Genomic DNA, 27,357 nt, shown 5'->3' with positions numbered 1-27,357 from the left:
GGGAAGAATCTACGAGTGGAGGCAAGTTTTGAGATACATTTCACAGTCAATGTGTTTAGTTTATTGAAACAGACTTTCAACGTATTAGGTTGTGTTACGTACATGTAGTACGTGTTGAAGCGATGTTAAGTACAGAACAATATATTCAGTGTTTAGTTTATTTTGAGGTTAGTAACAGCTATTCTTTTGCCAAAATGGACCATGTTTTTTGCGCGTTTATACTCAAGATATAGCTACTCTTTTGTTCTGAGAGCCAGTATTACCATACTAGATTCACTGTATCCAAAGAATAAATTGTTTAGTTGCATTAGTTGCGTGAGATCACGAATAGAAGTTGTAGTGGTACTGTCTTTGGAGTTGGTTCCCTTTGGCATATGTTTCAAATAGTCGCTGTGATGCTGTATTTGGAGTTAGTCCGCTTTGACAAATATTTCCAAAGCAAAATTGTATCACTTACGGATATTCTTCTATAACTTTTCCAGAGCCAAATATGGGTGCAGAACAACACTGTAGCACAAACAAGAAAAGGAAATTAACCAGCAGAAAAAAGGAAAATTGAATAGAGAATGAAGGACAAAAGGGAGAAGAGAATGGAGCACCCACATTCGGTCCCATTAAAAAGAAGAAAAGGGACCCTACAAAGTGGAAAAAAACCATTAGGAAGGTCAACAGAACCAGAGGAAAGGCATACACAACTTACACAACTGTGAAAGGAAGGCTAGTTCCTGAAAAACACTTCATAGATTATGAGTGTAAATGTTTAAAGAAGTGTCATACTAAAGTGTCAAAAGAATATAGATAATTTTTTGGCCAGTTTTACAACTGTGATTCTTGGGCTACAAAAACAGCACTGATTATTGGCTCTATAAAATGCCAAGGTGCCAGGCACAGGCAAGTGAAAAATGTAGGCATTTCTTCAAGAAATTTCAGCCAAAAATACTTCATACATTCACCTACAGATGGAAACACTGAGGTATGCAAAGACATGTTTACGAAGACATTGCAAGTAAGCAGTGCTAAAATTTATAGGGCACTGCTGAAGGCTAAGACAGGTACAATAAATGACTAACGAGGGGTGCATGAACCACATAATAAAAGTCCTCCAGTACTGTAGACCTTATTAGAGAACAGATTGAAAGCTTCCCTGCAGTTCATAGACACTACACCAGGAAAGATTAAAATAAAAAGTACAGTAGAAGTCCGCTATAGCGAGTACGGCATATAACGAGAACTCCATTATAGCGACGACATTTTTCTGTCCCTTCAAAATTCCTATATTAAACTGTGTATCGTCCTTCGGTTACAGCGAGAACCCTATCACTGGCGCATCCGTTATTACGAGCGATTAAGCGCGCGCGCGATTTTTTCCCTTGCCGATATTTATGCACCCCAGCGATGATATTGCATGCGATTGATTACCTTCGGCATCGTTTCCTCGCTATGTGCACTAGCGATTTCTCTCGTCGACATTCGAAGGCGATGTCGGAGTCTAATATCCATCGACAGTTGTTCCGTAAAGAAAATTCGAAATGAAAGAGAACATATTTTCGTAATAAATGTGTAAGTAACGTGTCCGATAACGGTTGTTAACTCGTTAAAATTAAGGCTGACTAAACCACCGCTTAATTTCGAGGCTAAATACCGCAATTAAGTAAGAATGGGATACACCTTGAGATATGGCAGAGTGCTTAATTGATTTCATACGTTAGATTATATTTTGTTGCGTCTGGTTAAATTACGGAAAGGCTATTATGAAAATTTATAGCGAAAAAGGTATAATTTCCCTACTGGCACTTGAAGTGTGTTTTTATCATATGTATAGTACGGTTAAGTTAGGATACGTGATGCTGTTTGAATAAGAAAACCGAAACGTTTGCAACAAAATGCTATCGATCATCTTCGGTACGGTTATAGTTTTCTTACTTTGTGCAATTGCGAGCTCTCTCGTTGACATTCAAAGGCGATGTTGGAGTTTATTAGTAATACCCACTGACTGCTGTTCTCTAAAGAAAATTCGAAATGAAAGAGAAAAACACGTTTTCGTAATAAATGCGTAAATAACGTGGCCGATAGCAGTTGTTAACTCATTAAAAATAAAGACTGAAGTAAACGATATCTTAAATTTAATGTTATATACGGAAATTAAGTAAGAATGTGATACACCTCAAGATATGGCAGAGTACATCACTGATTTCAGAGGATATTTCATATCTTCTCGCGTCTAGTTACGGCTATTTTCATGTAAATTTTTCGCGAGGAGGTTATTTCTCTACATGGGTTTCAAATATGTTTTCATGATAGGCTACATAAACGGTTAGGTTAGGTGACACTGTTTGAAGAAACCTGAGGTGTTTGCCACAGAAATCTCTGGAGTGATACCGTATTTCTCCGAATCCAAGACTTTTTTTTTTCTCAGAATCTCATGCGAAAACTCAGGGGTTGTTGCATTCGCGGCCTAACAGTAAGTTAATGGATACCACTGGCAACTACCGCGGTAACTACGCTGCTTCTTTTCACACGCGCACTGAACGCGTTGACAATAAACGACCGCCTCTTTACTAACCATCGCTAGGCGCGACAACGGGTTGTACAGAGCCTGTGTGTTTCTCAAATCTGCAGAATGGCATCAAAGCATGCGACCCTTCGAATTCTTAGAAAAGCCATGGCTACTCAGTGGCAGAGTCATACCGCGTCTATTGTACTTGTTACATACTATCCACTTCATATCCGTATCGACTATATGATCCAATTAATCCTTCAATTAATTCAATCTATTGTACTTGACGCTTAGTAAAATTAAGGTTTATAGACAGCAGGAATATTTTCGTGATGGATAGTCGTATTGTAAAGATACGTGGAAAAGGTATTGCCGGCAAATTTTCAACGGGTTCTAGTCGATATTATGATACCAATTATAAGTTAATGTTTATTAAACACACGGAAATGTAGAATAATTGTGCAGCCGCAAGTAAATACGGCATAGGCCTAACTAAAGCCAATATTTGGTGTTAGCGTGAAGACAAAGAGCTAAAAAAATGCGTACTGTACAAAAAGTACATTCAGTGGTCCGCAACAAGGACGCTTTAAAGAAGTCGAAGATGAAATTATGAGGTATGTGCACGAAAAACACAAGGGCGGAATTGCCATACCGTGGCGCAATAAACTCGTTCGTTGACTTTCAACGTTCGCGATTTGGCCAATACATCGCTAGCCGCTGAATTTGGCCGAACCCGACAAGCGAGACGTGCATGTAGCGGCAGTCGGTTATATCTGCGCTGCGTAAAAGTAACAGTTTTATAGACAACAAGAATAATTTCCTTATGGATCGTTGTAATGTAGAGACGCATGGAATAGTTATTGCTGGAAAATTTTCAACGAGTTCTCTTCGGTATTATGATGCCAATGTTGAGTTAATGGTCCTTAAACCCGCAGAAATTAATAATTGTGCAGCCGCCAAAAATAAAGAAATACAGCGTGACGAAAGTCAATGTTCGGCATCTAAAAATAGTCTAAAAATGCGTAGGCCCACTGTAAGACAAGGCATTCATATGATTTCACAAACTTCTTTTTGAGCTTGATTTAAATTTTTTGAAGGAAAAAGTGGGGTTCATCTTGGATTCGGAGATATACGGTACTATATTTTTTTCAGAATGAAATTAAACATACACTTTCACGTAGTATCGGATTACGAAAAATAACAAACAAGTAAGCCGTAGTGTGGATATCATCTACAGAAACACAAGTTTTGAACAAACTGATTGCCATTTCATACCGATTTTAAAGTGCACGAAGGGTTTTCCGACTTTTATACAAAAAAAGATTCACAATTAAGTATTTATTTATTTTCCACCTAGTCGATACAATGATTGCTTAAGGCAATTTTTAATGGTCAAAAGTGGTAATGTTTCGTATATTATCAACATCTTCAGCCACATAACACTGTTTAGATGAAAAATATATAAAATTGACAAAGTAATGCTTTAGAGGAAGTGTCCTTGAGGACATTTTATATATTTTTCATCTAAACAGTGTTATGTGGCTGAAGATGTTGATAATATACGAAACATGTACCACTTTTGACCATTAAAAATTGCCTTAAGCAATCATTGTATCGACTAGGTGGAAAATAAATAAATACTTAATTGTGAATCTATTGAAGTGCGATACGGACCATGAAGCTGATTTTATGTAATTTTATACAAAAATCGGATATAACGAGAATCCGTTATAGCGAGTAAAATTTTCGCTGTTATGAATTCTCGCTATAACGGACTTCTACTGTACTTTAATACTAATCTAAATCTGAGTTTAATGTACAGGCTATTTTGTTGAAAAATTTAAACAAGAAGGTTGTATTCAGAAGATGCCTTGTCAGTCGCTGTATGAGAGAGTCTTCAGACGTGACTTCAATATAACCTTCCATCCCCTAAAAAAGGACATATGCCACATATGTGATTCTATGAAAATTCAAATTCAGTCAGCTGAAGTCAGTAATCTTCCTGATGATGTGAGATCACCATAAAGCAGAGTGTGCCAAAGATGCTATAAAGAATAATGAAGAGCGAATCTGAGGATGGACACAGCGTGATATCATTCGACATGCAAAAGGTAATGTCTTTAACTTACTTAACCACCAACAAAGTCTGCTATAAAAGACAGGTTTCTTGTTTCAATGTAGGAATCTATTACTTTTGCTCTAATAAAGGAACTATCCTCTTTGGAATGAGAGTGTGGCATCCAGAGGTGCACAAGTGATAGGATCTTGAATCTTAAAATACCCGAAGTGTCATGGAACTAAAGAAACGCTAATAGCATTCAGACAGCTGCGGTGCTCAGAATAGATATTTCAAGATAGCTTGTTTCTAGATGTTTGCGATCCAGTCTTCAGAGATAAGCATTGAAGAAGTTATCCACAAGTTGACTGAACTAAGACATTATTACCTACCTAATGACAGTGCACTTGGAAATATAGAAAGCTTAGGTACCACCCAGAGGTCTATGCACCATCACAGTGGCATGACAATTTCACATGCAAGAGTACGGAAAAATACTTTTGAAATAAGTGTAATGGAAACAGAAGATTTAAATCCACTGAAATTCTGCAGCAATTTCTTGTTAACCATAAAAAGAATGCCTCAGATGACAAAGATGAATGGCTTAATATCAAAGAAATTAGATTTATGAAAGAAAAGCCTGGCATAATGGATTATAAACACACAACAAGGACTATGAATACTTTTCAGTGAACTTCAATAAAAGACTAAAGGGCAGAGCAGCAAACCTTGATGAACTTGACCTTCCAGTACTCTACCCAAAGGGTAGACCTCTGAGTGAAGACAAGCTTAAAGACGTGAAAAGTCTACTGAAATATGTCCCTCCAGTATACCATTCATTTTATGAAAGGATCACAAGTGTTAGTGTACAAGTCTTCTACTTTTGAACATACAGTAACTGCTCTGACAATACATTGAGAAATCTGTACTGAATGTGCATGAATTATGATTTTCAAGGATATTCACATACAATTTAATTTGAAAGGGTACTGGAGAGGCAGAATGGACCAGACTAAGGGACACATTGGTTAAGGAAGCCACTGCAGTTTGTGGAAAAACAAGTATGAAAACAAGGGAGAAGGAAACTCTTTTGGTGGAATGAAAGAGTGACAGCAGCAAACATGGAAAGAAATCTCTTGCGGAAAGAAAGAGATTGGGAGAAAATAAAACCAGATCTTACTAGAGACAAGGCAAAGATCAGAAACCTCAAACAATTATAGTGAAACAAGAAACTGAACATTAAAAGAAGAGTTATAGAAGAAAAGACCAAGGCATGGAATATATTCACTCAGAAACTGGAGGAAGACAGCAGAGGCAATAAGAAACTACTATACAGTGTTATTAGAGGTAAAAGAAAACCAATGAATACCTTAAAGGCACTTGAAGATGAAAATGGAAATCTGGTTAGGACAGAAAGTGGCATGGGAGAAGTCCTGAAGAACTATTTTGACCCCCTACTGAAGAGACCAGTTCAAGAACAAAATTCAGAACCGGAAATCCAAGCCTACAATGAGGAACCTACCATCACCTGGACAGAAACTGAGATGGCCTTAAAATCTATGCCTAAAGCAAAATCTTCAGGTGCAGATGAAGTGAATGACATGAAAAAGGCAGCAGGCATCCAGGGTATACAATGGCTGCACAGAGTACTAAATGCCGCATGGACAGACAACAAAGTACCTGCAGATAGGAGCAAGGGCGTTATAATTCCACTGTTTAAGAAAGGCAGCAGATGGACACCAATCAACTATAGAGGAATAACTCTGCTGTCTCATGGGCTAAAAATTCTATCTAGAGATCATAGAAAGGAAATTGAGAACCATCATTGAACCACAATTAGAGGAGGAGCAATATGGATTCAGAAGTAACAGACAACAATGGATCTAATTTTTAGCACCCACATGCTGATGGAAAAGTATTGAGAAAGGCAAGAAACTGGTCATTGTATTCCTGGATATAGAAAAGGCCTATGATAGTGTTATAAGAGATAAGATCTGGGAGTGCCTGAGGAAAAGAAATCTGCCTGAAGGACTTATATGGAAAATTCAGATGTTGTACAAAGACTGTACTAGCTGTGTACAAACTGGGGAAGGTCGATCATCATAGTTTGAGACCAAGAGTGGAGTTCAGCAAGGAAGTGCACTGTCCCCACTACTGTTCATCACTGTTATGGGCAATATATTGAAGAACGTTACGGAAAAGTTAGATGAACTGAAAGCAGTGGTCTTTGCTGATGATATGATTTGGGGTAAAACAGAAGAGGAAGTACAGACCAGACAACGTATGGAAATCCCAGTTCCAGGAATATAACCTCAACATCAGCGAGACCAAGACAGTGGTGATGGCAGTCAACAGAGAAGGGCGTCCAGCAAGTGTAAAACTAGAAGATCACTAGCTAGAGTGTGTGGATAGTTTTCCTTACCTTGGAAGTGTAATCTCCAGTGATAATTTGGTCAGAAAGGAAATTACAAACATACAAAGTGCAAAAGGGAACAGAATTCTACCAACGAGTAAGAACACTTATGGGATAACACGATTCCAAAATCGGCCAAACTGTTGATATTTAACAGCTATTTCATACCAATATTAACTTATGGTATTGACGCGTGCACCCTCACAAAGAGAGATTTATCAAGACTGCAAGCATCAGAGATGAAATTTCTTAGACCCACCATCCAGAAGATCACGATGGAAATGAGGTGAGGAAAGAAGCCGGAATAAGAACATCCCTATTAGACTGAATTGGCACATCCAGACTACGGTGGTATGGGCATTTGATGAGGATGGAGCCTACAAGAACAGCCAGAATAAACTTGGAAAGACAGGTGAAGGGGAAAAGACCTGTAGGAAGACCTAAAACCTGATGGATGGATGTGATCAAGGTTGATCTAGTTACCAGAGGATGGACAGTGGATGATTTTCTCCATGACAAATTGTATATGAACAGGAAGAACTGGACGAGGCTCATTAACAGTACCCGGGAAACTGGAACTATACAATGATGATGATGACGACGACGACTGGTACATGGATTTTATTTTACCAGGCATATCAGTTGTATTTTGTTCATTCATCTTTGTTTGTAATGTTTAAATGTGAATTAAGAATAAACCAAAGTATTTTGTATGCCAAAAAGGACCATATCGCAAACATCTGGGAAAAGTAACACAATTCAGAATGGAAATGTGCTGCATGGTTCCTGAAAGTATAAAAAGAAAAGTATAACCGTGTAACTGTACAAAATATTGGAAACCAGAGTCAACAGTTTTTAAATTTAATTTTGAGCCTTAATTTCTCAGAATTTTTCTTTTGGCACTTAGTTCAATTTGGCATATTCCCATCCAATTAAGATACAGCCCCAGCATTTGCCTGGTGTGAAAATGGACAACCATCTTCAGAGCTACCAACATTGGGGTTCGAACCCACTATCTCACGAATGGAAGATCACAGCTGCGCACCCCTAAACACATGGCTAACTTGCTCAGTCACAACAAATAGTTGTAACAAGAAAAGCGTAATGCAAGTATCAAATAAATGGATTGCAATAAATTAATGTTTTGTCCCCAGTTTCAGGTGATCCAGAACCAGGGGATGGGAGTATTCTCTATTAAAAATGTCAGCCATATCATCACAAATTTGCAAATAACATCCCATTAAATTAATACAAAGACTTACATGATCACCATATATATCTTGGAAAGCATTCAATTCATTTTGAATGAAAGAGTTAAGAAGCTGTTGAGCTTCTAGAGCAGCTGGAGAATGAGAACCATGATAGTCTACAACATGGTGAAGTCCTGACAGAACAAACCAATACACATCTGGCAGGCCGTCTCTTGAAATGGCTCCAGACCTGACCTGAAACAGTAAAGAGGCGTCAAAATCTGTCCAAATACAGGTACTCGATTACATCAGTATTACAATCATTACAAAGTCTCACAGTGCAAATTAAATTATAAATTCATGAAGAAAAAGTGTACGAAACATTTTGCCTTCTGATTTCTCAGGTAAGTTCCCAGAGTGGAATTTATTTAGTTTAATTTAACCCGATGAGTACTACGCGGTATAATAGCTCGTTTGATTGTTGAAAGCGATAATACGCTACTACTGGCTTGCTAGGCCTATCATGGATCTTTGCGTTAATATTTTGTTATGCACTAGCTGGTCGGTGCCTGACATGCATTTCCTCATGTCAGTAAGGTTTATGGTTTATCCGCCAATATTCGGGAGGCTAACTGCAGGGGTTCCAGAAGGAAGCAAAAAGAAAATACATCAAAAGTCATCAACAAAGATGGAAAACCTATGTGGGAAGAAAAAGAAGTTTTGAAAGTATGGAAAGAATACTTCCAAAATCTATACGAAGGACAAATTGAAACAAATGAACCCAAGGAAATAGATGAAGATAAAAATAAATATCACCATTACAGTGGAAGGGACGAATAAATGATCAGATGAAATAGGAAAAGAAAATCTACAAATGTCAAAAGTAGAAAAGGCTGTATTAAAAATGAAAAATGGCAAAGCTCCTGGAATAGATGACATCACAGTGGAAATGATTAAAGCTGCAGGACCTATTCAAATGCAGTGGCTGTATAGAATAATGAAGATAGTATGGACTGACAGAGATTCTTGATGATTAGACAAGGGCAATTACTGTACCTACTTTTAAAAAAGGTAATAAGGCACTCTGTAAGAACTACAGAGGAATAGCATTACTGTGTCATTGCATGACGATTTATGAAAAGATAATCTTACAAAAAATCAATGAGATAGATTCACAATTAAGAGAACAACAAGGATTTAAGATCTGGAAGAATAACGATTGATGCCATATTTACAGCTAGACAGGTAGTAGAAAAGAAATGGGAATTTGGAAAAGACATTGCACTTGCATACAACAGGCTTATGACACGGTTAGAAGAGGAGAGATATGGCAAGGGCTGAATAGAATGGAATTGTCAAGGGAAATGCAATTCAGAATTAGAAGCATGTGTAACAAATGTCTGAACTAAAAATCAGAATGGTTTAGAAGAGACAGAGGAGTTCGACAAGGAAGTGTACTTTCACCAGTGCTCTTTAATATAGTGATGGACAACATTATGAGGAAAGTTCGCCAAGGGTCAACATCAAATGATGTGAAAGTCATAGCATATGCAGATGATGTAATGATATGGGAAGAAAATGAACAAAAATTGGAAGAACAACAACTCAGTACCTGGCAGAAGGCAATTGAAGGAGCAGGCATGGAAATAAGTTAACGAAATGTGAGGTAATGAAAATCAGTAGAGAAAACAAAAAATGAAGGATGTTAGGTGCAATGGAAAAATTCTTAAAGAAGCAGATGCTTTTAAATACCTAGGAAGTAAGCTAACTGGGAAAGGAATCAAGGAAGAAATTTCAGAGAGGATAGCAAATTGCTCAAAATTTTATTACTGTGTATCAGACATAATTAGAAATTGGAAAGTACCTACCAAAGCAAAAAAAACATGATATATAAATCGTATTATTTGCCAATATTGACATATGGAGCAGAATGCTGGACTTGGACAAAAAAAAAATCTTAGTAGATTACAAGCGACAGAGATGTGCTTTCTGTGAGGGATCTTGGGTAAAACAAGGAGGGACAAGATAAGCTAGGGGTTTTACGTCGCACCGACACAGATAGGTCTTATGGCGACGATGGGATAGGAAAGGCCTAGGAGTTGGAAGGAAGCGGCCGGGGCCTTAATTAAGGTACAGCCCCAGCATATGCCTGGTGTGAAAACAGGAAACCGCGGAAAACCATCTTCAGGGCTGCCGATAGTGGGATTCGAACCTACTATCTCCCGGATGCAAGCTCACAGCCGCGCGCCTCTACGCACACGGCCAACTCGCCCGGTAGGACAAGATAAGAAATGAAACCATACGAAACATGCTACAGATCAACCCTCTACAAGAAACTACGGGGAGAAATAGGCTGAAATGGATCGGCCACGTCAAAAGAATGGGACAAGAAAGATTACTAAGAAGAGCTCTGGAATAGACAGAATCTGGAAGAAGACCAATCAGAAGACCACGAACAAGATGGAGGGATCAGACGAAGACAACTGGAAGATCACGAACAAGATGGAGGGATCGGAAGAAGAACAATTGGAAGACCATGAACAAGATGGAGGGATCTGGTGGAGAATGACTTAAATCGGATAGGACTACAGTGGCAGACAGTGATGAACGATAGAATGTGAGAAGAAAGAGAAGATTGGAAGAGGCTCTGCGAATGACCTGCGTAAGTAGATACGTATCAGGAAGATGAAGTGCTATGCCCGTCTATAGATGGTGTGCAAGAATAATTTTTTTTTAGTTTCCCGGTTCACTCGAGTGCCGATTCGATCTCTGGCAAGTTCTGCCATCTGTTGGGCATTATGTAGAACTATTAATTAGTTCAATTATTGATCATGGCTTATAGCTTCGGGAAGTAATTTACAGAGCTTTTTGTAGATGTCTGTGGAGTGCATCTGTGATGCAAACAAGCATGGCGGAACAACAAGCTGGTTGCTCTCGCCGCAATGTTATTTCGGATCAAAGAATCTTTCAGTTATTAACTGCAGCAGAAAGTGATGACGATTTTAATGAATTGTTAAGTGATTTTCAAAGTGAAAGCAATACAGTGGGTGCTGCAAATATTGTAATTAAGAAAGAAACAGAGCCTCCTCCTAAGTGAAAGAAGAAAGACACTGAGTTCAAAAGCCATTTCATTTTTCTTTTTTTTCTTTTTGTGGTGGACGGATGACTTTTCTCCATCAGACTTTTAAGTGACTAACAGATTTGGGAGCCAAGTAGTGTTTGATGACAACCCCAAAATCATTGATTTTTTAAAAACCTTTTGTCCCAGTGGAATTGGTGCAGCTGGTTGTTGATGAAACAAATCGGTATCACAAACAACTGGTGGAAAACATTCCAGGTTTAGAAAGTAGAGTGATGTAACAGTGGATCAAATGTACACTTTACTTGCAGTGTACATGCTGATGGGAAGAAACAGAAGGAACAATATATTTGAATATGGGTCATCTGATAGGTTGCTTTACTTGCCAATTTATTCAGAATTGGTGCCTAGGGACACATTCCAAATGATTCAGTATTACACATGTGTACCAATGATGTTCAGCCTCCTGGGGATCGACTCTTCAAAATTAGAGAGGTAGTGAACTCTGTAAGAAAATTATTCAGAAAATCTTTGAAGCCAATCACCAACTTGTGTATTGATGAATCCCTAGTGTTGTTCAAAAGGAGGTTATCCTTTAAACAGTATATTCCATCCAAGCGTCACAGGTTTAGTAACAAATTTTTTGTTTTGTGTGATGTGGATTTTAGAGATTTCATTGCGTACACAGGTGCTGATACAGATATCTGCACTAATGAACTACTTAGGAGTGTCAGGAAGTGTTGTTACCATATTACTTAAACCTTACCTTGACAAGGGATACAAGCTGTTTATAAACAATTGGTATACTAGCCCACTGTTATTTGACCATCTTGTGAGGAGAAAGACTTGTGTGTGTGTGTGTGTGTGTGTGTGTGTGTGTGCACGCGCGTGTGTGGTGTGTGGTACTGTTTGGAAGAACCAAAAGGGGATGCCTGTATTTGTAAAGGCATTACAGAAAGGGGATGTTGAGTCACATCACACTGACAATACAATAGCACTGCGATGGGAGGATAAGAGGGAAATTTACATGCTTTCAACCTTCCATCGCAATGAAATGGCAGCAACTGAGAAAACTAACCACAGAACAGAGGAAACAGTGAAGAAACCAGCTACAGTTGTAGACTATAATAAGGGTATAGGTGGGGTTGATAAGACAGACAGGATGCTTTCATACATTGAATGTGTAAGGTAAACCACCAGGTGGTACAAGAAGTTTTTCCATATCACTGATCTGTGTCATCTGAATGCAATTTGCTCTGTACCAACTTCAAACTGGTAGCCATATGTCCTTGGCGAAGTTCCAATTGGAAGTTATCTGAGAGCTGACTGAAAACCACCACACATCTAGTAAACCACATAAAGGAAGTCGACCGTCCCTAGAGGAAAATCCATTGCGCCTTACAGAGCATCATTTCCCTAATTAGATTCCCCCTACCCCCTCTGGTAAACCAGGTAAGAAGATCTGCCATGCATGTGCTCACTCACCCAGCAGCCTGTGAAGCGAAGAGAAAGCCACTATTGGTGCTGATTGTACGATAAAGGGCTATGCATTGTGCCATGTTTTGAAGCGTTTCACACAAAGAAAACCTTCTAAAGGTATCAAATGTTGAACAGATTGCTCATACTGTAAAAACTTGTACCTGAGAAATATTTACAATACATGGTAAGTATACAGTATTTCTGTATTAGAAATCCCAATACATTTAGTAGTTGTCATGGCCATGAATACCACAAGTTTACAATTTACAATGAATTTGTTAAAATATCAACTTACGTACTTGTAACGAGTTACATGTATTAGTTGCCCACAGATTTTGGGAAATAATTTTATTTTGTATAAAGATGATGTAAGCATGGCCATTAAAAGTTTAATTTTGTTTTCTCTCAGAATAATACTGAACGTAAGTGAAGGACTTTCCATTTTCATTTAGATTTATAAAGAACCAACGTCTGTAAACATTTTAAGTTAATCATCCCACTGATAAGTTAAAAATGGAGGCTTCTACAATATATATATTTTTTTTACATACAAATGAAAAACTCAGCACTGAGGTACCAAGTAGTCAACTGGTAACTCAACACTTAAGGGGTTAAATGTATTTTAGGATCTGCATTCTGCCCGATTGGTGAAATCGAATCAAGGTACAGAAAAGCTAATGCACTGAATGAATTGCAATGAATGGCATATGTTATGAAACTATTTTTATCTCTGTTTTCAGACAAACTTAGATGCAATGAACTGAAAGTTGGGTAGACTCAGGATATCTTTTAACACGTTGGGTGCCACGTGCCGCCATATGGTGTCACGGTGGTCTTCAAATTTGAGATGGCGTGACACCATATGGCGGCACAGTAGAGTTTCAGGCGATGCACCATAGATAATCAGCTGTGACATCTATGCGCGTAAAATTGGTACTACGTGAAGAGCGAACTCCAGGGTCTATTCCAGCTCCGTATTTTGCTTGTGTGTCACCATGTGGTGCCACAGTATTCTTCCGAAGTCACTGACTGGCCAGTGGTCATTGTCACAGGTGAAAGCGTGCCAGGCATTGTTTATTCCTCGTTACATACGTATTATCACTCAGTTTGTATAGTTGTGCAAAAATATAAAAAATGGAAGATATTGGTAATAATCTTAGTAGAAATGGTAAGCGACTTGCAAAGAAGAGAATTAGTGAAGTGGATATTTGTGAATTACTGATGGATTCTGATGGAGAGGAAGATGTAAGTGTTGATGGCAGTGAATATAACGCTAGTGATGATGAGTGCAGTGACAGTGACAGCATGACAGATGTATGGAATGATGCGGAAGACAATGGCGATACTGATAGTGATATTATAGGTGGGGACGGTGCTGGTGCAGACAATCATGTGAACAATGATGTCTGGGGTCCTTGTGTAGGGGCACAGAAAGATATTCCGTTTACAAGCCAGGAACATCTAAATCTTCAAACTGATACTTCTACAGCCACACCATATGAGTTTTACCGACTGTTCCTAACAGACGAAGTTCTTGATTTGATGGTACTACAAACTAATATCAATGCAAATCAAACACTAGCGTCTATGCATATTAAGCGGTCTAGTCGTTTGAAGGAGTGGGTAGATACTACAAAGGAGGAAATGAAAGTTTTTATAGGTTTGAGATTGTGGATGGGTCTTGTAAGAATGCCTTCATTACCAAATTACTGGAGCCAGTTTTCTGTATATGGCAATAGTGTAGCTGGTAAGGCAATGCCAAGAAATCATTTTCAGTTACTACTTCGATTCTGGCACTTTGGTCCCAACGATGCTTCAGCTGGAAAGTTGCACAAGATTCAGCCACTGTTAGATATAATGCATATGAACTTCAAGAGTATCAAAACTCCAGGTGAAAACCTCGTAGTTGATGAATCAATGATTCCGTGGAGGGGTCGTTTATCATACCGGCAATTTATGCCTGGTAAGGCACACAGGTACGGTGTTAAACAATTTAAGCTGTGCGACGACACGGGCTACACCTACAAAACTATAGTATACGCTGGTAAAGGTACCTTGAATGCTCAGAATACACTGAGCATGACTACTCAAGTTGTAATGCAACTTATGGACCCGTATCTGGACAGTGGTCGCTTTCTCTGCACCGACAATTATTACTCATCAATTGAGTTAGCTGAGGTGCTACTAGATCGTAAGACACATTTTATTGGCACACTTAGGAAAATGATGTAGATGTTGATTCCCATAGGGAACCTAAAATATTTGTCCTGAATGAGTAAATTTATAATACCAATATAATGGTCCGTTTTTGGACATTATAAATTTTCCAGCTAACTCATTCTTGGTTGCCTGCATTTCGCCCTCGTGTGCTAAGTTAGGCTCGTCAGTTGGGACTTAGCACACCACCCAAGATGCAAGGCTAGTGCATACTGTGGAGGCCATTGCATAGGCTATTTGAAGCCACCAGCAGTGCCAATGCACTATGAGAACTATGTCTCATTTCCAAAAAATAGATGCCTGCCTGGCCATCAAATGATGTAGATGTTGATTCCCATAGGGAACCTAAAATATTTGTCCTTAGCACATGAGGGCGAAATGCAGGCAACCAAGAATGAGTTAGCTGGAAAATTTATAATGTCCAAAAACGGACCATTATATTGGTATTACACTTAGGAAAAATCGAAAAGGTTAAAAAGGGAGAACTCATTGCAATGGAGAATGGAAATGGATTGACAGTGATGAAGTGGAGAGATCAGAGGGATGTGCTGATTATGTCAACCAAATGTTCTAATGATGTAATTGCTACGGGCAAAAAGAACAAGAAACACGAAGATGTGGTTAAACCGAAAATGGTAATAACGTACAATAAAATGAAAGGAGGAATAGATATTGCGGACACACTTTCTTCGTATCACACTGCAATGAGGAAAACCATCCGATGGTACCACAAAGTTGCAGATGACATTCTTTTTGGTACTGCCGTTGTAAATGCACTGCTTCTGTACAATAAGACGCGAGTTACTGGACATCGGAAAATGTCTCTTGCGGAGTTTCGAAGGAACGTGCTCAGCACTCTGCTTTGTCTAACTAACGACCCTGTTAGACATACTCCTAAGAGAGAGAATCACTACCTAGGGGAAGCCAACAAGACGGAAGGACAGAAAAGTACCAGGTAAGTGTTGTCTAGTTCAACATTATTGCACTTCCGAAGGATGTCAATACTAATTATAAAATTGTTGTTTATTTCTTCCTTTCAATATTGCAGGAAAGCTCGAGGTCGGTGTCGAAGCTGCTATCAGCAACTATGCAAGGTCATGGGCTGCTGCTTCTGCCGCAAAACAGATGTCAACTGTCTGCACAACCTGTCCTGACACACCTTTCCTTTGTCTGAAGTGCTTTGAATCATTTCACAACAAAGAGTGACTGAAGGTTGATTGTTGTTTAAAGACTAATGCTTATGTTGCAATGCGAGTGTCACTGCCTGCCAATCGTGCCGAGACTCATATTTTCGTTGTTTCGAGTTATCAGAAAACTGTTCACAACAATGTGTAATGTAATGTAAGTAGTTTTTTTGCATTTTACTAGGTTTTCATAAATATTGCGTTAATTTGAATTAGTAAATAAATCTCCGGTATTTGAAATTCATATTGCACATTCCATGTCAAAAAAATTCTGTGACACCATATGGCGTCACGCTATATTTTATCTTTCGTAAAAATTGATGCGACACCATATGGCGTTACACATGACCTTGGTATGGTGAGATAAAATTTACTTAGTACATCATATAAATACATTCCAAGATTATATAAACATCCTACAATGCGTACAATTGCTTTGGCACCAGCGGAATACTATTCAAAAACATGCCTGGCACCAGTGAAATAGTGTGCTACAATCGGCTCGGCACTCAACGTGTTAAGTTGGAAGCAAAACAACTTCACAAGATTACACTCCTAATCCATAGGTGGGCTATCACAAAACAAATATTCACTACCCTTCACTGTACCACTCAACACAGAACACATTTCTAACTTCTGAATGGTATGTAAAATACAAGCACAAAAAGGCTGACTGGGTTTTTCAGCAATCTTACTGCTAACTGGCAAGTAACACTGAACAATCCTGAGGCTTATGGCTTGCTCCTCGAATATGCAACTTGTGAAGTTCCCCACTATCACACAAGTTCCCCCAACCTACCTCCTGTAGCAAGGGCTTTTATCTGTGTTGGAAATCACATTTCTTTCACAAGAGATGACAAAGAACATTTTCAGGGCTAGGATAAATATGGTCGTACTAAGCAGTAAACGCAAAAATTTGCGACACTATAAGCGAGGTATTTTTATATAGATTCAATACAACAGGAATTGATGGACTTCAGATTTATGACATGCTAAGCACGGAAACTTTTTATGAGGCACACACTAATGAGGTTTCACTGTATTAATATTTATATTTACACTGCATAAACATTTTAGGTACCAGTATGCATTTAATATAGATCTTCAGAATAATGAATACCAATATTTAATTGTTGTTCTTATTTTATTATATCAGTACTTTCCTTTTCATCATGAAATACAGTTCTGTTAACTGTTTTGCAGTCAAACCTCCTGTCTGGCTGGATACATTGATGAATTTACATAAGTCTTCCCAAGACATTTTCTTCTGATCTATAGTTACTTTTTTTTTTAATCACCTCCTTTCTTTGAAGAACAGGGTCTTAAATAAGTTCCTTTCAAAAGGACTGAAATTTTTCTGCATGCTTAGAAGTATCTGACATTTTGTTTTCAGTATTGTTTATCACCAAATACTACCAGTCGCCACTGACTTATTAATCGCATGGCGATTGAAATAGCTGTGTACTTTTTTACCAACCAATTTTCATCACAGAAAAGTAACTACAGTAGATACGATTAAAAACTCATTAAAACATATATATGGGTTATTTAGCAATCTCACTGCTAACTGGCAAAGTTAAACGTTCCTCTCTAAAGGTGCAACTTATCCTGTGAAGTTCAGGAATTCAAGGCCTTTCCCTGTTAACACGCAACCTTCCCCAACCTGCCTTCTGTAAGCAAGGGCTTTTATCAGTGTTGGAAATCGCATTCCTTTCACACGATATATTTATATATGCATCTACTGGAGGACGAGAGACATTATAAACGCCTATAAATACTGTTTGTTACCAGAGGTTATAAATCTGGTATGCTTACATGAAAGTTATCAGAGCAGTTAAAGTGTAAGCACATTTACATAACTTGCAGATAACTGGTGAACCAGAAACAGGCCATCAATCTTATGGTACAAAATTTTCAAATTTTGCAATACATACAGAGACAAATGATAAGCATCCACAATGACTTGACACACAACTACATTTATATGCAGCATTGAAAAAGATCCAGGGAATACAGCTGAGTAAAATTAGCCACTAGATAGCCGCTAGCTGCTAATTGCATGCAAACTTTCTCTCGCACAAATTGTAAATCGCAGGTGATATAGTGCTTGAAGTGATAAAGACGTTATTAGATTCGTGCTGAAGTTAAACGTGTGCAGTTAACTAAATTAAACTATCAGTGTCCTACTAGTAAGTTACCATAATGGTTCCTAAGAAGCTTCCCCAAGCCAGCCCGTCGCATGGCACCAGCGCACAAGAACTCGTTAAGCAGGCTGTAGCCGAACAGTTAGACTCTAATGTCGCAGCTCCAGGAACTAAGAGCAGAGTACAAGGAAACTGACAAGCTATTACAAGATCAGCTTCAGGGTAAGAACAGGGAACTTGTGAAAATCAAAAGTGACTTTAAAAACAAGCAAGATGAACTGGAGCAATACCAGCAGTGACAATGTATCCATATTTTCGGCATTTCAGAGAAGGAAGGGGAAGATTCTGATGTCATCATAATAAGCATTGCAAGAGATCTTGGTCTTGACCTTGACCTTCGGGACAATGACAAGAGCCCATCGGATTGGAAGACGACTGGGCACGAAACCACGACCTCTAATAATGAAATTTGTTTCCTACCGGAAGCAAAGTGATATCTTCCACAAGAAAAGAGGACTTAAGGGAATGGTGGTCACAATAAGAGAGGATCTGGCTGCAAGAAAGCTCGTAGTCCTTAAGGAGGCAATTTCGACGTTTGGTGTACACCAGGTATGGAGCACTGATGAAGTAATTAACATAAAAGTTGGATCAAATAAGTAAGTGTGCACTATGGAACAGTTAAATGAACTAAAGTGATATACAGGAGAAAGGGTCAGAACATTTTTGTAACTTTCTATTGTAGTTTAACTGTATAGTTATCCTTGTATTATGTAAATGTTTTAACTTTAACTCTCTATTAGAACATAATTAGTAATATAGTTTACTTCTGCTTGCCGTAGTGGTAGACTGGTGTTAGTACCAGTAGACTGGGACCAGTGTCTTATCTTTGTTGTATTTATTTCCACTAACATTATTGCTATATTGCCATTATCGTATTGATCACTGTAAATTGTTACTTCCATTCCCATTACTGTCATAATCATCTCCAATATAAATGATTCAACCGTGTTTAGTCCCTCTGGTAACAAACTTGAGACAAACGAACAGGCTCCCCTATTCCTTCCAAACATTCCACAAAGCCTTTCACTTTCTCCACCCTCTCCGAATGTCCCTGGAACCAGCTGTGCAAGCAACACACACCTATTGCCACCTGAGTTTTCTTGCCATTCCCTGTCTACAAGGGACATCATTAACCACCAGCTTTCTCCGTACAGTCATACTTTAAAGATTTGCCTCATAAACACCCAAAGCCTCCTTGCTGAGGCGCGAATGAACAAAATTAAAGCCCTATTTATGCCTCCCAGTTTCCACACAATATTAATTTCCGAATCTTGGTTAAAACCACACCACGCAATAGAAAGGCTACACCTGTTGGGTGAAAATGAAATGGTGTATGGCTTTTAGTGCCGGGAGTGTCCGAGGACATGTTCGGCTTGCCAGGTGCAGGGCTTTTGATCCGACTCCCGTAGGCGACCTGCACGTCGTGATGAGGATGAAATGATGAAGACGACACATACACCCAGCCCTCATGCCAGCAAAATTAACTAATGATGGTTAAAATTCCCGACTCTGCCAGGAATCGAACCCAGGACCCCTGTGACCAGGGAATCGAACCTGGGACCCCTGTGACCAAAGGCCAGCATGCTAACGATTTAGCCATGGAGCCGGACACCTGCTGGGTTATACATTACTTAGATCCGATAAATAAGCCCTCCGGGGGTACCGCCGCATATTTTAGGACCAGTCTACGCCCTAAGATAATTTGTAGGTCTTCAGGTCTGTGCCAGCGAAAACCTGAGTTCATGTTCCTGGGAATAACTGTGAGTGAAGTAAAATGTCTTCTGGGTGTAACATATAAGCCACCGAATGCAGGTTTTTTAATGCGATCTAGAGACTCATATACAAGATTTAGTCACTGATTACTCAAATATAATTATAATGGGCGACTTCCACATTAACCTTCTTGAAATAACTCTCCTCAGACAACACAACTTTTAACTTCTTTTAAAGCTTGCAACTTAACGTTTCTGCCTCTCAACGCTACACATCACACACTTTAATTGATCTCATTGCCACTAACCAACCTGAATTAGTTCTTCACCATGGTCAAATTAGTGTCCCACATATATCGCAGCATGATGCTATATTTATGGCCTATTCTATTAAAAGTCCCAAGTTCAAACCGAAAATAATTTCATATTGAGATCTATGAAGAATCGATAAGAAACTTTTACAAGACGCAGGTGCAGTGCCATGGCATGACATTTTTAAACTTAAAACATAAATGACAAAGTGACCCTTTTCAATCAACATATGACTGAGCTGTACAACAGACATGCCCCTGAAAAAAAGGCTTGAATTTCGCAGAAGCCAGCTCCCTGGCTCTCAGATGAGATTAGAGCATTAATGGCTGAACGTGATGCTGCTTATAGATGAGTTAGAAAACACTGCACTCCTGACAATCTTCTTAACTATAAGGGACTGAGAAATGCTACGACCAAACAGATTGGAAACACAAAACTACGACACACTCAGATTAATTCACCCAAATGTTTCAACAGCTGTGTTGTTGAAATCCATTAAAGAACTTTGGTATTACCAAAGGACGAGACGACGACGAAATAAATATACCCTTGGAAAAACTAAACGGGAATTATGCAAAGAAGCGAACGGATAGAGAAAACTTTTACTTCCGTCCAGCAACCTACTCACAATTAAGGTTTGCTATAAATCGGATAACATCAATTCCGAAAGTAAATGACAGTATAGGAATAGAGATGATAAAAATTATTCTGGATGCGATATTACCTGCACTAATTAACATATTGAACTCTTCTCTTGTAAACAGCACATTTCCCAAAACATCGAAAGCGGGCATTATACGTCCTCTAAAAAAAGTAGCTTACCCTTCTGAACCATCTGACTACAGAGCCATCTGCATACTTTCTGCTTTATCCAAAGCACTAGAGTTCATCGCTCAGACAAATAACAGACTACGTGACAACTTACAACTTACTTGACCCACTACAATCTGGTTTTCGTCAAGCACACAGTACTATAACGACACTACTGAAGGTCACAGAAGACATTCGAGAAGCAATGGACAACAAGGAAGTGACACTATTAATACTTCTAGACTTGAGCAAAGCTTTTGACTCTGCTGACATTGACATTTTGCTCTCGAAATTGTATTCCTTCCATATATCGGACAGTGCCCTCATTTAGTGGCATTCCTACCTGCAAGGCCGTCGGCAGTGTGTTACATATAGGATAAACAAATCAACTTGGTGGTCCGTGCAGTATGGTGTGCCCCAAGGGTCGGTGTTAGGACACTTTTTTCTATTTACATTAATGATGTCTCCCAAAACCTAACATACTGCAAATACCATATTTACACTGATGATGTACAAATGTACCTCCATACATCTTCAGATCTAATATTTTCAGCCACAGACAAAATCAATCAGGATCTAACATCATTTTCTTCTCAGTCTTTGAGATGTGGTCTTACGTTAAATCCAGCCAAAACACAAGCCATCATTCTTGGATACCTGAAACTACTCACGAAGGTTAATCAACTAGAGATTCCATCTATAAGGTTATGTAATACTAACATACCATTCATGTCATCAGTAAAAGTCCTAGGTGTTACTTTCGATGACGACATGTCATGGAAAACGCATATTACGAACATCACCCAGAAAACATTCTCTGCATCGCACATGCTGCGCGGGTATAAATACTTATTTCCTGTAAAACTAAAAAAAATGCTGGTAGAAGCTCTGGTTTTCCCTCATTTCGATTATTGTGACACGATTTAGAGAGACGCTGGCTGCAAGTTACTGAGCAGATTACAACGTGGTCAAAATACATGTGTGAGATACGCCTGTAACCTTAGGTACTATGACGATGTAACTCCTTCATATAACCACCTATCTCGGCCCAGACTAGAAATCCGTCGCACTGTGCATACCCTGTGCCATCTCCAAAAATCCTTCATTCTTCACAGCCATTTTACCTTACTTCATTTCAAATACCGGTAGCTCTCTTCTTATCACAGCCTTAACACCAGATCTACTAATAATTCCATCCTTGCTTTACCTACCCATAGAACTGCCATCTACGATTAAATCATTCACAATAATTGCCTGCCGTGAGTGGAACCTCCTTTTCGGAAGTATCAGAGGGTTAAGCGTTATTCACACTTTCAAGGAAGCACTTTCGAGACATTTTATGCACCAGTAAGGATCATATGTAAACCTGACGCTGCTACTCACAACCATTCTGTTGTCATGGATGTCCTGGTAGAAGATTAGTCTAAATTCCTTACCCAATTTGTTTTTCAAATGTGATAAAATTTTTATGTACCCTACAGTAGAACCTCGGTTATACGTTCCCAGAAACTAAGTTTTCCCGTATTATTCGTTCAAGTTATGTGGTCCCGCTAGCATCCTAATTAAATCATGTTGTAAAAGTCCCGTATTATCTGTTCCTCGAAGAAACGATTTCCCGGATCAAACGTCCAGAAATTTCAGTCTCATCAACGCTAAATCCTCGATCATGCGTTTTTCAAGAAACTATCTCACGAAAGGACGGCTACGGCATACTTACGGACCTTGGTGTTAACGTCCTATCAATGCGGTAATTTGAGGAAGTACTGCACAGTACTGGAAAAGCGATTGGCGGTGAACTTGCATATGGGACCATCTTAGAATCGCATTTGGGTGGTATTGTTTAGAGAATCCTCGAAAATCATACAGCAGAGTGCGTCTGCAACAATTGGCAAGAGACAGAGCGCATTTCAACAGCTCTACGTGAAGACGGAACGAGTTTCATCATATGTTCGTACTTGCAAAACATCTATATTATGTCCAGGGTTACTTTTTTTTTTTTTTTTTTTTTTTTTTTTCCCCGAGTGTATCACCGAACAGGTTTTCGGCACTTCCCTCAGAGCACTGTATAGTCACTGGGCTTTCAGGCAGGAATCGAAACTGCTCCTTCTTAATTAACACAAATTTAGTATTTTAATATTATCGTACCGGTATACGATTATGTTATCGAGACCAGAACAGATGTTGCACTTTACATACATAAAGAAGGCTTTGGGATTTCCTATTACTGTTTTGGTCCTAGGTATGTATCATTTTGCAGTCGTACCAACTTGTACAGCAAGCACGCTTATCAGCTGAGCTCAATGTCACAAATAAACGTAAGTTCAGAAGTGTTAATGATATTTTTTCTCTTTCCAATTTGATTGTGATTAGTGACGGGCAGAATTGAATATAAAGCATTCAAGAACCTGAGGTTCGATACTTACATTTGAAACCATATTCTCGAATTCAATATAACCTTTAAAATTAGATGTAGGCCTAATTTACGCAGTACAAGATTTCCAACGGACTACAAACAGTAGGCTATACCGGTGAACAAATTCCAATGGAAGATTTAAAAAGGGGGGGGGGGGGGGGGGATTTCGCCATCATGTTGGGCACTTTGGTATCTAATGTGCTTTATTTTATTAGATTAGATAATTAAAAACTACTTGTAGTTGATTGTTGTTTGGCTTGGCGTTACGGGTATTAGATTTTTCGAAGAGAGTGGCTGATCGAAGTTGCTGAACTGAAAGGAAACTGACGAATAAAACTGAATGTAAAGTTTCGAGAAGTTGCGTACCGGTAATTAATGTTTGAAGCCGGCCCCGCAGTCGAACTTGCCTGCCTCTCACCCAGAGGGCCTGGGTTTGATTCCTGGCCAGGTCAGGCATTTTTACCTGGATGTGAGGACTGGTTCCAGGTTCACTCATTCTACGATTACCTTTAATTGAGGAGCTATTTAATTATTATTTATTCCTATCAGAATATAATAAATGCCGTTACTGAAACAGAACTCGCTTTACAGAAAATTCCGTACGATATACGAGACGAAGTTAGACACGAAATCAGTAGAAAGATCCCGCAATATATCAATAATGTTCACAATAATAACCTAAACATGAATACCGCCAATAAATCGAACCTAAACAAACTCAAAAACAAAATAAAACAGAACAATCTACTAATAACAAAAGCCGACAAAGGCAACACTACGGTCATTATGGATAAGAATGAATACATAACTAAGACTAAAGAATGTTTCCAGGACAACACTTTTTCAATTAAACGCCGAGATCCAACCAATAATATACAAAGAAATTTAAAAAATCTACTCAAGAACACACACTTTATTCTCACCGAAACAGAATCTGCTAAACTTATAACTATGAACCCCCAATTACCATCCGCAAGGGCCTACCCTAAAATACACAAAGAAAATGTACCCATGAGACCGATTATAAATTATAAAGCCAGTCCAACCTATAAGTTATCACAATTCATTCAGAAATTTTTGAAAAAGCATTATTCATTTTTAGCAAACAAAACAATACAAAACTCAATAGATTTTTGCAATAGAACCAAAGAACTAAAGATTGAAAAACATCACACCCTTACTTCATTTGATATAACAAACATGTACCCTAACATTCCTATTAAACAAACAGTCAAAATAATTGAATCTAACCTAAAAAACCATAGTAACTTGAGCACCTTAGAAATAGAAGAATTCGTGATTCTGCTTAAATTCGCCTTAAACAATAACTACTTCAAATTTCATGATACCATATATCAGCAACAAGGATTACCAATGGGATCTCCTGCCTCCGGAATATTAGCAGAAATATATATCGACCACCTAGAACACACGTCAATTAATAAAATAGATAATATATATTTTTGGTGTAGATTTGTCGACGATATCTTCGTAATTATAGATAATAGATTCACTGATGCAGATACTATACTAGACAAACTTAACAATTTAGACCCCCAAATTAAATTCACTAAAGAAACAGAAAATAACCGTACCTTGAATTACTTGGACTTAACAATAACCAGACATGACACTCACTTATCTTACAAGATCTATAGGAAACCCACACACACTTTAAATACCATAAAGAATGACTCCGTTCATCCTAACACACATAAAAAAGCAGCCTATTATAGTATGATACATAGAGCTTTCAATATCCCAATGACAATAGAAGATCGAAATAATGAATTAAAATTAATCGACGACATAGCCAAATACAATGGATACAGCAAAGAAATGGTCAACAAAATCATCCACAAAATAAAATCCCAACCTAAAACTAAATTAATCAAAACAGCCAAACCGAAAAAAGATTATGTTCTATTTACCTTCAACAACACCAATATATATACTATAACTAATATCTTTAAGAAGCACAACCTGAAAATAGCATTCAAAACCACACACAACAGCACCAACACTATACACAACACCAAAACAGTCAATAATAATAATAAATACAACCAATCAAGTGTCTACCGCATCAAGTGTAACAACTGTGACACAAGCTGCATTGGACGTACAGGTAGAAACTTCACCGTCCGTTATAATGAACATGTAAATGCAGTAAAGCACAACCATTTCTCATCAATAGGCCAACATATAGAAGAATCTAAGCACAACTTCACAGACATCAATAATGACATGATGATATTAAACATAAACTCTAAGGGCCCCCTGCTCAACATAACCGAAGATTTCTATATTACTTTGGATCAATACGCTAACCCCAATCATAATATTAACGACATTACAGAGAAAACCAGTATCATTTTTGACAAAGTTCCTGCAATAAAAAACGACTATCTCAAATTAGTAAACACACGTCATAACAAACCGACGAATCACAAACCTAACCCCGCCCCTACCTTCACAATAGCCACTCCTCCATCCCCTCCACCAACATCCATCCACACAGCTCACGAGCCCCAGACGTACTCGCAGCAGAGCACAACAAATATCCAAACATATCGGTACACAACCTCCACAGCAACAACAGTAAGTACTTTTTTCATTTCACACATACATCCAGGCATTCCTTCATACATACGCTATACTCATATTAGCTTTTCTTTACAGATAACGACCATATAACGTGCATAGACGAGAGAAGTGTCACCACCAAATACTCTGATATTAAAACCTATCTTGCTACATCAACTTAATTTTCAAATTTTACTGACAAGAGTTCTTATAACATACCAATACATAAGTATATCAACCATAGAACATTCTCGATATTCAACTTTATCAACACAAGAACTACAAGAGGATTGAAGAATGAATGCAACGCAACATGAACTCAAATTTTAATAGACGTTTTTAAAATATACCATGTTTTAATGTGTTTAATGTGCTATATATTTTTAGTGTCTTATGATTTGGCATATATATTTTAATGTGTTTATGTACTCATGTCCATGCTCAATCAGTAGGTTTTAGTTTATTCTAACCATCACTACTTTTAATCTGAGCTATTTTAACGCAACATACTGCAATATATTTTACTTCCATTTTTTATCAGACATCCGGATGCTCTTAAGTAACTTCTTTGTAATTTATCCCATGACTGTAAATTTGTGTGCTAGCTGATGATGGCCAAGATAGGTCGAAACCGGTACTAGTGTAATAATTCATCCACAATAAATGTATTGATCGGTGGAACATTTTTCTTATCTATTACATTGAGCTATTTAATGGCGAGATGGCGACCCCGGTCTAGAGAGCCAGGAATAACAACCAAGAGGATTCGTCACACTGACATGTGTCACCTCGTAATTTGCAGGCCTTTGGACCGAGCAGCGGTCGCTTGGTAGGAGGAAGGCCCATTGGGACTGTTGTTTGGTTTGGTTTAGGGGTGTTTGTAAGATTATAAGCATACATATTTTATTTTTGTGATGTTTAGCTAAATTGTTGATTGTTCATTCGTTTCCGGATTTTCCGTTTTCCTGTGTTGTACGAATATTTTCCGTGGTCCCTTCAAAAATGGAGAATTGAGGCTCCACTCTACCTCTTTCTTTACATTTAGGATATTAGTTTTAAGAATTGATCCTTTTATTATATCTATTTCATCTTAATTTAATTAATTAATTTAATTTGCATTAAATCTAATTATTGTAAAGTAATACAATGCAATATATGTATATTTCAGTGCCTGGTTAGATGGAAGAGAAGGCCTGAAGACCTTA

The 27,357-nt window shown here is 38.3% G+C and overlaps 1 protein-coding gene across 1 annotated transcript in view; it reads right to left on the bottom strand.

The window, feature by feature from the left end:
* ATP6AP2 (ATPase H(+)-transporting accessory protein 2) overlaps positions 1-27,357 on the bottom strand; it is an 89,414-nt gene that overhangs the window by 38,662 nt on the left and 23,395 nt on the right. Inside the window, exon 5 of the mRNA XM_067138329.2 lies at positions 8,229-8,411. Coding sequence (XP_066994430.1) covers positions 8,229-8,411 — 183 coding nt within the window. The remainder of the gene's footprint in view (positions 1-8,228; positions 8,412-27,357) is intronic.

The sequence above is a fragment of the Anabrus simplex genome, chromosome 1, assembly GCF_040414725.1.
Source record: "Anabrus simplex isolate iqAnaSimp1 chromosome 1, ASM4041472v1, whole genome shotgun sequence".
NCBI lineage: Eukaryota > Metazoa > Arthropoda > Insecta > Orthoptera > Tettigoniidae > Anabrus > Anabrus simplex.
The sequence above is the reverse complement of the archived record's forward strand: the minus strand, read 5'-3'. Positions and strand labels throughout refer to the sequence as shown.